The sequence below is a fragment of the Procambarus clarkii genome, chromosome 44, assembly GCF_040958095.1.
Source record: "Procambarus clarkii isolate CNS0578487 chromosome 44, FALCON_Pclarkii_2.0, whole genome shotgun sequence".
In the NCBI taxonomy this organism is placed as follows: domain Eukaryota; kingdom Metazoa; phylum Arthropoda; class Malacostraca; order Decapoda; family Cambaridae; genus Procambarus; species Procambarus clarkii.
This window is the reverse complement of record NC_091193.1, coordinates 8,338,234-8,351,059: the sequence shown is the minus strand read 5'-3', so window position 1 is coordinate 8,351,059 and position 12,826 is coordinate 8,338,234. Positions and strand designations below refer to the sequence as shown.

Below are 12,826 nucleotides of genomic sequence, written 5' to 3'. Positions count from 1 at the left end.
AGACTGTGCATGATAATGAATGTGAAAGAAAGCAAAAATATACAGTTGCAGAATCATATTCCCAGCTAAATTTGTATTATGACTCAGAAAAAACTGGATATGACAAACAAACGAAAAACAAAAACACAAATACTGTACATGCACTTTAACATGTAAATACTGTACATTTGCACTGTACATGCAAATTTCATTTAGTTAAGCCTGGGCAACAATGCATGCTATCCCTGTATACAGCATATCTAACAAACTATTATATAAAAAACAAAATCCTACACAAGTCTTGAACATAAATTAGTTTTTAACAGTTATAATTTTAGGTGTGACTTTAAATTGCATCATAAATTTCTTTCATGACTGTCACCACAATGTTAGTTACATATGAATTAATGATTTACATTTACTGTACCATTTCACCATTTTCACAGCATAACATAAGAATATTACAAATTAAATTATCCATCGTGCATATTATGTCAATTTTAAGATGCAATAGGCTGTCATTTGCAAGTTTGCATAAAGTGATCTAAATCAGTTAAAATGTAATGGTACTGAAGACATTTATATTAATACAGTACATTTATTGGTATGGCAGTGTACAAAAGGAGTGGATGAAGCAGCAATTGCCCCACTATACAAATTGGAAACCTGTTAATACAAAATTCAATTTCAAGTGTAGAAGTAGTTAATTAAGAATACGGTGCATTAAGTGATGTGATATTTCAAAATTTCAAAGGACAAGGTTATGTTGATCACTTTCTAGAGTAATAAATCAGGAAAAAAGGAGGGAGTTGTATAATGTTTGGAGCACCTACTTTATGTGTGGGAGTCTTAAACAGTGAAGTTTCTTCATGGAAGTGGATGTGTGGGAAAATGAGGAGAATAAATAGTCTAGATCTTTATTTGGAAAATAAAAAAAATACAGTAGCCTATATAATGTACTTCATGTAATGTCTACATGGTTGATTAGTATCCATATTGGTTGTATAGTAAAGAAGGCTCAAGTCAATAACCTAGAATGAGTATTAAGATTAGAGCTGTATAAATGAGAATTTAACATGCGAATAGTGACACAATGATGACTGTTTTAATGTGTGACAAATTTGACTTACGAATTTGCAAGCAACAGCTGAAATTAAAACAGCAATTTTTAGTTGAAAGGCATACTTTCAATATGGATATAGGAATAGATATCCAAGATAGAAACAGTGAACATATGGCAACAGCCATGATGGGTGTGATGAAGATAAAATTAGGGTAAACTGGATTAGAGGGAAAGGCAGCCTTGACCAGGGTAAACAGTATAGGGTGAGAATATGAGTAAAATAAGCACCACCTTGGAGGCGTATATGGACTTCTATGAGAATAACCTACATTACATACCATGATACAAATAAAATGCTTACAAAATAGAAAAATATTTTAATGATTTAACAATGAATGCTAAGGTTTAAGAAACATATCCCTAGTAATAATTCCATTGCACTCACTTCTTAGTAAAGAAAGAAGTAATGCTCTTCGATCCCGAGGCTGATTTAGCTAGAGCTTTAGCCTTTGCCGACTGTGGACTCTTTATCTGGAAAAGAAAACCACATTAAGGAATTCTATACATTATTTAACTTTTGGTACATTTTCTAAGAATAACTGTAAAATAAATACCAAAATGAGTTCAAAACATTTCAGCCCTCCGAAGCATGATTGAAAATGCCATCAATAAAATAAATAATTTTAATAGTTAAGTAGTTTCTCTACACATGTACAATGAGTGTAAGCTTTGACTTTCACAAACACAAACCCCCCCCTCCCACATACAGTAAGACAGTATGCTAAAAAATAATTAATGATCTGTGGAAATCCATATCCCGTAAAGTCTGTACATAAGGCAGCAATGCATGCAAGTTATATGAAGTTTTTACTAAAATTAGATGTTTTAATTGCATATAAGGATGAACAAAAAAGGTATTACCAAGACCTGCATATCTCAGAACATGAACATGGTGGTGTAAAGATTACATAGCACTAATGTTTACAGTCAGATATAATGAACACAAGATAGTAATTACTAAGTGTAGTTACAGGATGAGAGCTATGCTCATGGTGTTCCATCTTCCCAGTACTCTTTATCCTATAACGCTTTGAAACTACTGACGGTTTTGACCACCACCACCTCATTTACCTTGTTCCAACCGTCTACTACACTGTTTGCAAATGAAAATTTTCTAATTTTTTGGGCACCTTTCTTTCCTTAGCTTGAATCTGTGTCCTCTTGTTTGTGATGTTGCTGGTTTCAGGAATTCTTCTGTCAATTTGGTCAATTCCTGTTAGTATTTTGTAAGTGGTGATAATATCACCTCTTTCTTCTATCTTCTAGTTTTGGCATGTTTAACGCCTCTAGTCTCTCCTCGTGACGCTTGTTTTTCAGTTCCAGAAGTTTTGTAGCATGCCGTTTTGTAGTGTGCCGTTGCACCTTTTCCAGTTTATTTATGTGCTTCATGATATTTGGGCACCATACAACTACTACATATTCCAATTTTGGTCTCACAAATGTAATGAACAGTTTAAGTATTTCACCATCCACATAATTAAAAGCAAGTCAAAAGTTGGAAAGCAACACACATGCTCCACTCTTATTGTTCTTTATGTCTTCCTCTGCCAACAGCTTATTATCCAAAACCACCCCTAAGTCTTTCTTTATTAGAGTTCTGAAATGCCTTTCCTCATGATTTGTAAGTTGTGTGTGGTCTATTTTCTCTGATTCCACATTCCATAACATGGCATGAATTCCATTTGCCACTTTACGCTCCAAGAATTTATTTTACCTAGATCAATTTGAAGGGCTGGATATAGGAGATGCAGACAATCGTCTGCATCTTCCTTCTTCCCCAGTATCTTAGCATCATCCATAAACATATTCACATAATTCTGCATTCCTTCTGGTAGATTGTTTATGTAGATGATGAACATTACTGGTGCAAAAACTGAACCCTATGGTACTCTGCTAGTAACAATCCTCCATTCAGTACATTGTCTCCGATTACTGCTCTCATCTGTCTGTCGGTTAGATTTTTTTTTATCCATGTCAGATGTCTTCCTGTCTCCCATCCAGCATGTTCCAGTTTCCAGAACAGCTGCTTGTGTGGGACTCTGTCAAAAGCCTTTTTTAGGTCCAGATTCACACAGTCAACCCAACCACCTCTTTCCTGCATCATTTCTGTGGCTCTCATAAAAATTAAATAGATTTGTCACACCCCTGGAAACACAAACCGAAACTCTCTATTTTCTGCTTGTTACAACTTGTTATACAGTTGTTACATCTTGGCTTAACGTGTTTATGACGTATTAGAACGTTGTTACAACTTGCTATATTGGTTGTTATAACTGGTTAGGAGGTGTTAAAACTTGTTAGAACGTTGTACCAACGTCGTAGTTTCGGTGTGTGTTTGGCGGGACAGGATCTTCCTGTTCGAAAACCATACTGTCTGTCCATTATTATGTCATTACTCTCTAGTAATGATGACTAGGAAAAGGTGTTGAACTAGGAAAACTATGTTGAACTCTAGGTGTTCAACCCATTTGGCCTTTAACTATTTTTTCTAGTGTTTTGACTACCACGCTTGTTAATGATACGGGTCTATAATGTAGAAGTTCCTCTTGACTACCATCTTTATAGATTGGTACTATGTTTGCCTTTTTTCCATATATCTGCTAAGATTCCTGTGCAAGCAAAAGGCTGTCTGGAATATTAATTGGAAAGGAATGCTCAGCTCAGTTGCACATTCTCGCGCATTCTGAGCATCGTCTCTTAGCATTATGAACTTAATCTTAAGTGACGTTAACCTACAACATACCTTAATCCTAACATTCCTTCCCTTTTAAATAAACTCTACCTATTACAGGTTAAGTCTATCACAACTCTCATTTTCTCAACTGGGGCTCTAGGCCCATTACTTCTGAGGAACCTTCTGAATTAATAACATCTGATTCCATCAAGTTAGCTGTATCTACATTTCCCTCTGTTGCCCCTTGCTCTGCCTCCCTGTCCTCTGCAGGTGTTATGCTTTCATTATTAGGTTGGGTATCACTAGTTGCCACATCCACACCTGATGGGATTTCGAAATTCCCTGTGAATCTTTACACGAGTTGATCTGCATGTCTGTTCCAATTAAAATTCCCAAAACTCTGCACTTGTACGGAGAAATTCCTGCAGCATAGGACTTCAATCTACCTTTCTACCCAAAGCTTACCCATTCAAAAATTTCTTGCATATTCTGCATCCCACTCTTTAGACAAAACTTCCTCTCCCTGAGCCAATTGATTGGTCAAGCTAGTTAAGGATTTCTATTTATCTGGATCTGTCTTTACTGCTCCCATGTGCACTTTGAAGTGCCTATTGAACAGTAATTCTGAAGGAGATTTACCAGTGGTAGCACAACAGTTTTTCTTTTATAACACTTTGAAACTACTCACAGATTTGGCCTCCACCACCTCATCACTTAACTTGCTCCAACTGTCTACCAATCTGTTTGCAAAAGAGAATTTTCTTATATTTCTTCAGCAGCTTTGTTTATTTAGCTGAAGTCTAAAAATTTTTGTTCTTGAAGTTTCAGGTCTCTGGAGTTCTTCTCTACCAATTTTGTTGATTCCCATTACTGTTTTGTACGCAGTGATCATATTGCCTTGTTTTCTATCTTCTAGTTTTGGCATATATATAATGTCTTTAACCTCTCCTCGTAACTCTAGTCTTTCAGTTCTGGGAGCCACTTAGTTACATGTCTTTGCACCTTTTCCAGTTTGATGATATGTTTCTTAAGATATGGGCACCATACATCTGCTGCATATTCCAGCTTTGGTCTCAGAAAGATTATAAACAATTTCTTTAGTATTTCACCATGTTTTTAAAAGCAATTCTGAAATTGAAAAGCCTGCATTGGCTCCTCGCACAATGTGCCTTTATGGGCTCCTCAGACGACAGTTTTCTATTTAGAACCACCACTAGAGCCCTTTCTTTTTCAGAATTTTGTTTAAGCACTGCACTGCACAACGTGCCTTGAAGCTCTCGATTGGTGGTGTGCAACGCACCTTAGGGATCTCACAGGTATAAGCATATCATTCATAACTCCCACAGCTACACGGGGTTCACATCAGCTTCCTCAGGGCTTTTGTAAACAGACGCCATTTAAAAAAAAAAAAAAGTGGGCAACATTCCCAGGTGCGAAGGCCTCAGTACTGAGTGAGTAACCAAGGCTGGCGCACGCAGCATGAGCGAACAGCATTGCTGTTCAGCTTGTGACCACAGCATCGCCTAAAAAGTCCAGATATATAGGTATCTGGTATTATTTAGCCATGATAGTATTACAGAAGAGCCTGACTGTGATAAAAACTGTGTACAATGCTCAGACATCAGTGAATAAATGCTGTTCAAGATGTTCACAGTGCTAGCAAATTACTTCTCATGTTCTATTACAACAACAACAACAACAAAAGTGGAAAATTATTCATTTACATGATTTAGTGACCAGGATTCTGATAATAGCAGGATTGTGGTGAGAATTAGCAATGTGGGAGGAGGGGTATTGTTGGAGAGGGAGGGAGATAGCGTTGTCTGCTGGCTGGCATGTACCAACATGTTATTGTCTGGAATCAAGATATCAGCTTAATGGTTCACTATGGTGAATACAAATATGGATACTTATATATAATGTGTGTATAGAGTATAATAACAGAAAAAGGAGTTTGTTGGGAGGAACCATTTTGGTGAGGGAGTGGGTGAGGCTGTCATCTGCTACCTGCTGTGTGACTTGTCATGCAGTTGACACTATGCTCTTTGGACATACCAGCTTAGTTGTACAGTTATGGTCAATAAAACATGTAGATACTTATATATGATGTATGTGTATATAGTGTAATAACACCACAAACAGTATTGTTGTAGGAGAAATATTAGTACATGTGGCCTTGCACCAGTGAAGGAGGCAGCCATCAGATGCGTGTGGGGTGCAACCTCTCCTACTGCCTGAACTCATCATACCTGCTTAGTTGTACAGTTATGGTGAATAAAACATGTAAATACTTATATATATAATGTGTGTAAATAGTGTAACAAAAACAATAATTATATTATTCACAATAAGGGTATGATGGTCTCCCTTCACAATAAGGGTATGATGGTCTCCCTTCACAATAAGGGTATGATGGTCTCCCTTCACAATAAGGGTATGATGGTCTCTCTTCAATTTTGGTCAGTGGGTGTTGAAGGTGGGTGGGGAGTCAACCAGCAGACTACTGGCTGCTGTGTTGCAGTCACTCTTGTTGTTTTGGGCTCACTATACTGTACTAACTTAGTGGTTCGTTATGGTGAACACATATGTAGATAAGTATATACAATGTGCATATAGTGTAATAACAGCAAAAACACTGATTGGTCGTAGAATATAATATACATGTCACATATATATAAGCCCCATAATTTTGAGCATAGCAATATTCCACACATTGAACTACATATTCCCCAAATTCCACTTTTGATTAATATTACGGCAAAATGCAGAAAAGAAATGAATAAGAAACATCAAAATAATTGTGAAACATTATATTCACTGCAACTGCTGCCCCACGGGGTGGCGGGGCCTAGTGACCTTGAGCATTCCATCGTTCACCGCCCATAATTTGTTCAACTTCCCAGTTCCATCACGGCTAAAGTATGTCGCATACAATTTTTTTTTTTTTTTTTTTAGTTTCCCGAGATCAGAGACTGCATTTTATAATATAAGCGAGAAAATAATTTTTTTAAAAGAATTTATTTTCTGCGTACCATGGGTTGTTGTATTTTAATGCAGAGCAGTGGTTAAAGCATTTTCACATATTTGAAGGTTGTGTGGTCTATTATCTCCTATTCCACATTTCATAACATACTTATATAGTAGTACCTCGGGTTACAAACGTTCCCGTTTACGAACTTTTCGGGTTACGAGCCCGATTTGTTCGGAAAATTTGAATTGGGACACGAGTTTGTTGAAACGCATACGGCTGACCTAACGAGAAGTGGCACGGCAATCGCGCCTCAGTTTACCAGTGCCTCGCGCCCAGTGACTATCCCGCCTGAATTCTTCACAAGAATTTACAGTTTTTTGTTGGATTTTTGGCCATTTGAGCATAAAAGTTGTTATTATATATCTCGCCATGGGTCCCAAGAAAGCCAGTGGTAAGGTTCAAGGCAAGAAATCACATGTGAGAATGACCATAGAGGAAAAACAAGAGATCATTGGTAAACATGAAAATGGTACTTGTGTTGTTGAACTAGCTAGGCAGTCCAACAAATCTTCAAGGAAGGAAGAGGAGGCAGTAGAGAATGTCCCTTCCTCATTAATTAAGAAAATGTGTGCAGTATGGGAAGGACTGCAAAGTTTTCCTGAAAAGAATTACCCAGATAAAGTTGTAGTAGGCCATTGCATTAATCTTTTCAATGACAATGTGATGCCTCACTACAGACAAGTGTTGCAAAGAAGGGAAAAAAATATTCAATGGAACATTTCCTTGTGAGAAAAGTGAGAAAATCAAGCAGTGAGCCACAACTAGGACCTAGTGGTATGCAGGCAAAATGTGCCAGAGTGCACTCCAGAGAAATCTTCACTGCCTGATGTTATAATGTAAGGGGACTCCCCTTCCAAACAGTAACACCTCTTCTCCTCCCCCCTCCTCACCATCTTCCATACGCCAACAGGAGTCATCAGCAAGGGTAAGTAATGACGAACATAATTTTGTAGTGAAGATTTGGGTGAATTATGAATAAAAATTTACTTTACTTCAAAGTTTTTGAGGAGTCAGAAATGGATTAATTCATTCCCATTATTTCTTATGGGGAAATTCGCTTCAGTTTACAAATTTTCGGGTTACGAACCGTCTCTAGGAATAGATTAAATTCTTAAATCGAGGTACCCCTGTACGTAACACAACCCAGGACAACATGGATTTACAGCAGGAAGATCTTGTCTGTCACAGTCACTCAACCACAACAACAAAATCACAGAAGCCTTAGAAGAAAAACAAAATGCAGATGTTGTATATGCAGACTTTTGCAAAGGCATTCAACAAATGTGACCATTGAATGATATGCTAGAGTGGCAGAAGGGAGATCTCCAAAGGAACCAGAATAGACACCGAAGCCAAACCCAACCCAACTTCCAGTTTACCAGTCGTGCTGGTAAACCAGCACGACTTCCTCATCAGACTCCCTCACAGCTGCTCGAGCAACTGTCGAGTGACCTGGGAGCCCTCCAAAAATGGGCAAAGGCGGAACTGCAGCCGCAGCAACAACAACGGAGGGAGAGACAAGGAAGCGGTCTGAGAGTCTCACACAAAACCCAGCCAAGTCCAAACCCGGGACTGAACCAGATGGGACTTCCTCTAGTTCACCAGGAACCCAAGCCTGGTGAGCTGGGAAAGACCCACACCCTTAGTGAGCAGACATGCAGACTGGCTGGGAGCCCACACCAGCCAGTTGTCGAGGTAAGCCAGAACCCGAACCTCTAATAGACGCAGACGGGTCACCACAACCTGGGTAAGACACGTGAATACGTGAGGTGCCAGATTTAGGTCAAATAGAAGGCAACGAAAGTAGAAAGTTTGCTGCCCCACCACAAAACCTAACCAATCCCTGAACCCCAGATGAATCGGCACGTGCCAACATGCATCCCGGATGTCTTGAGACACCTAAGCATCCGGCTCCAAAAGAAGTCGGACCTGGGACAGAGTGGTCATCCGTAAGAGGGACAAAAGTTCCAGGGGTTCAGTCGAGACAAGTCCAGAATGAAACTCGGATCCGCACAGTCCTGTTTCGGAACTAGAAATGGGCGGGAAACCCACCTGAAGGATGGGGTCATTTTAACCACGCCCAAGTGTACCCACTCCAAGATGACCCAACGGAGTGCAGGGGAAGAGCCCTGCCCTGCTAGCCCCGAATCCCCTGGAGGAGATGAAGCCACACAATGCCACCGCAGGCTGGAAGAGAGACGACCCGAAATGCCCACAAATAGTGGGACCAGGCGTAAGCAAACAGCGCGAGCCTCCCCCCACCCGTCAATGTGGCAACACCCCTTGCAAGAAACCGGCCGCCGAACAGAGCAACCACTGCGCCGACCAGACGCCACCAGCTCCGAAACTGGCACCACTGGCCTACCATGACTAGAGGAATCCCGAACCCTGACACGACCCTTCTGGGAGGGGCCCACCACGGCTACCCCAGAGAACCAACACGTCCAACATGGGATGACAACTAGACGATGTTGTTTGCAGAAACTGCATGATAGCAGTCTCCCCAAACAGCAACGGACAAAAGGGCGATGAAAACCTAAGAGCTAGTCCAAACGGATTCCAAAGAAAGCAAGCACAGCCTGTTGGCATGCGAGGCGAGAAGCAAAAAACGGACACCGCCTCCTTCAGAATCAGCGCAAATAACTTCAACAATGTAGTAGATGCCCTAGCTGCCGAGGCAAGCGCACTGGACAAAGACCCGGCACGAAGTGCCTCTACATCCTCCTCATGCCAGTTAATGACAGCTCGAGAAGGGAAAAGAAACGCAAGACCTAGGCTAAATGCCACCAGGCGCGCAATTCCCTTGCCACCAAGGGAGCCGAAAGGGAGGGAACCTGCATGTGCAGCTGCACAATGCCAACATCCCGAGGAAGTACAGTACAGGGGCGAACAAGCACGCGTTAATGTGCCCATGCTCGCCTCCCAGGTAAACCTGTACCACAGAGGAAGTCTCCCGCTAGTCAAGTGTGCGGGTTCGACAAAAACCACGCCACGCTCCCAACAAAAAGAAAGGACAATCTGACAACCAGGAAGACAGTAGAACTCCGGTACCTCGTAATGCACCCAATAGGGGAAAGTTGAACCAAACTCAAAAGACGACAATTCCATCACCGAGGCGTAATCCAGGTCTCGCAGGAGGTAAGCTGCAATTGCTTCCTGAATTTTCTTAGGCAGAATTTGAGAAACCAAAATCCTCCAGAAGGAAGGAACTGAAGAACCCAGGGAAACCCGAAGCCTAACCCAAATCATACTCATACAGGGAAAAGGGATACGAAAACCCCTCCCCCTGCAACAACAAGCCCTGCGACAAGGGTACAACACCCAATCGGGCTCAAATGAGGCCCACGCCTCCAAGTCAACTCCTTCCCAGCCTTGGGATCTTCCACGCCAGGATCCGGGGCAGAGCCATCCTCCACACACCCTCTGCCTCTAAAGAAAAGGCAAAGTTCAGGGAAAAGGCTGAGAAGAAGGGGGGTCCGTTAACAAAAACCGGAAGCCTCGGCACGAGGAGCAGGCTCAAATGCCTCCATCACAGCAGGCTCGAATGCCTCCATCACCGACCCAGATGGGTCAGTCCCCGAAGCTTCCCAAGTCTCGCATCCATCTAAACCCCGTCCAGACTACAAAACCCTCAGACGTTTGGGAGCCGGGAGCAGGATAATCTCCACCAACCATGGAAGGATTCGGGAGCGCGGATGAAACCAAAGTCGAAGAGACCAACGCCCCCAAGTCCGGGTCCCCTATAACCAAACCGGGGCAGCCTCGGAGCATCTGGGTGAGCAACCAACCTAGAGCACTGCAGCAACCGATATCTAGCATGCAATGCTGAAGCCGCCTGTATCCAAACATCAATATCAGATGACTGGGTAATCTGGAGCATGAGTAAGGAACACAACTCTCAAGACTCCGGGTCAAAGATGTCATTGACCCAACAGGCAGCATGACGGAGGCAAAACTGGCAAGTGTCACCCCGAGACAAGGGGACAGAGCAACCATCAAACTCACACTCGGCGAGTTGGAACCCAGAGGATGCATCCATATGTCCATAGAGCCCCAATGGGGTTTTCCAGGGCCCTTAGGTTGACTGCTAAGGGAAGCCCAGAAGTTTGGTTGGGCCCAAACTCTTAAGAGCTGCTAAAAACTGAACCCCTGCAACGTGTACAAGCACGGGCGCCCTAGCGGAGGACCACCAATACAACAATTGGTATTCACCTAGTTGGTTTTGCCAACTAGGTGAACTATTTGCCAACTATTTTTTTTTTTCCCCAAACCACACACACACACCCACCCCAGGAAGCAGCCCGTGACAGCTGACTAACTCCCAGGTACCTATTTACTGCTAGGTAACAGGGGCATCCAGGGTGAAAGAAACTTTGCCCATTTGTTTCTGCCTCGTGCGGGAATCAAATCCGCGCCACAATTACGAGTCCTGCGCGCTATCCTGGTGGTCCTGGTGGATACAACCAAGGGGGCAGACCCCCCACCAGACAAAACAAACAAAAAGGAAACAAAGGTCAAACGGGGGCTACAACAACCCCAGCTGACCCCAAGGGCGGACAATTTCCGAGTAGTAAAATCCATATGGAAGCGGCTCCCGAACGCCTTGTGAAAGATAATCCCCAAGACTCAAGGCCAGTACTGTACTTACACGGCGCTTAGGGAAGTTTGACCCAAGCGCATGCAGCCCCAGTACTGATGAAGTGCTCCTGGCCTGTGCACCACACACCGCAGAAATACACTAAGTCACAAAACTGCAAGGAGTCAGAGGCCAGAGTCAATGACCGCCAGTCAACATCAGCCAAAGAACTGACAGCTGGAGCGGCTGGCGCGAGGGTGGGGATGACGTTCGCTTGTTTTAGTTTTGAGAGTTTTGCCTCCCTCTTGTTTTAAGGTTTTTTTTTTTTTTTTTTTTTTTTTTTTTTTTTTTTTTTTTTTTTTTTACCATGGAGTTTTTGTTACACAGACCTTTCTGGGTGCCAAACTCTGGTCAATGGCAGGCATGGAATGATTCCAAACATATGGGAGTTTCCATAGGCCATTGCTCCTTGTGCCTCTCAAGAGGGCCAGGTTCTGGCTCGTGGTCCCTGGTATGCAAGAACTCTAATCGGCTGATGCTGCTGTTAAATACATACATATCAGCCCGGTAAGCCCCGGAGAGCCATAGAGGCTCCCCACAAGAATACAAACAGATAAAAAATCATTCACAAATAAGTCCCCCATGCTCACCATGGAGCCACAATTAGAGGATAGGATACCCAAGAAGATGCCCCCCCCCCAAAGGTGCATTGGAGATATACACCCTGCAATCGTCACCTTACGAGCCGTCAGTCCGTCAAGATCGGGCTCGGCAACGAAGGCAAAGTTTGACAATAAAAGCATCCCCTCACTCAACAACGTCAGGTACCACAGTTCTACGAGTGAGAGTGTGCCTACCCAAACACACTGCGTCAAAACAGAAGACATCATTCAAGAATGGCATAAAGTCAGCAGGTAGGGAACAATCTGAAAGGAGAAGAGGCAGGAAGGAAAAATTAAACATGTGTTAAAGGAAAAAATGACCAGCGGAATTGGAGAGAACAGCAGCAGGAGTACAAGGCTTCAAAAGGACAGAAGGCAAGCCGTCTCAAAGAGCAACACACTCCGGCAGCCGCTCACTAGGCTCCCACACGACGGCAATGGGCCGGAAAGGGAGGGGAAGCCATGCAAGACAGCTTATCTTTAGTCTTATCTCTAGTACAAAGCCAACATTCTCAAAGTTCTGCACCTGGCTCAACTTCGTGGACAACCAGTAGTTGGCACCTGTAACAGTAGGCTCTCGACCTTCAACAGTCTCATGCTGGAACTGCCTTGTCAAGAACATCATTCCATCAGCGATCATTCATTCCTAGGCCAACTCACATTTGGAACTTGTTCACTCAACAGGTTGATACATGGGAGATCAGGTCAATTGATCACACAAAGCCTCTGGCACACAGTTGGCTAAGGGCCCATCCTATTGCTAATAGGATTGTTTGTGAAT

At 42.6% G+C, this 12,826-nt stretch overlaps 1 protein-coding gene across 2 annotated transcripts in view; it reads right to left on the bottom strand.

Annotated features, from left to right (window-relative positions):
- Positions 1-12,826, bottom strand: part of LOC123745266 (ribonuclease H2 subunit B) — a 60,397-nt gene that overhangs the window by 5,667 nt on the left and 41,904 nt on the right. The window contains exon 7 of one of the 2 annotated variants that reach the window (XM_045725612.2): positions 1,488-1,573. In XM_045725612.2, the coding sequence (XP_045581568.1) occupies positions 1,488-1,573 (86 nt within the window). Of the gene's footprint in view, positions 1-884; positions 1,574-12,826 lie in introns of those variants that run through there. The other variant, XM_045725614.2, reaches the window with a different exon arrangement.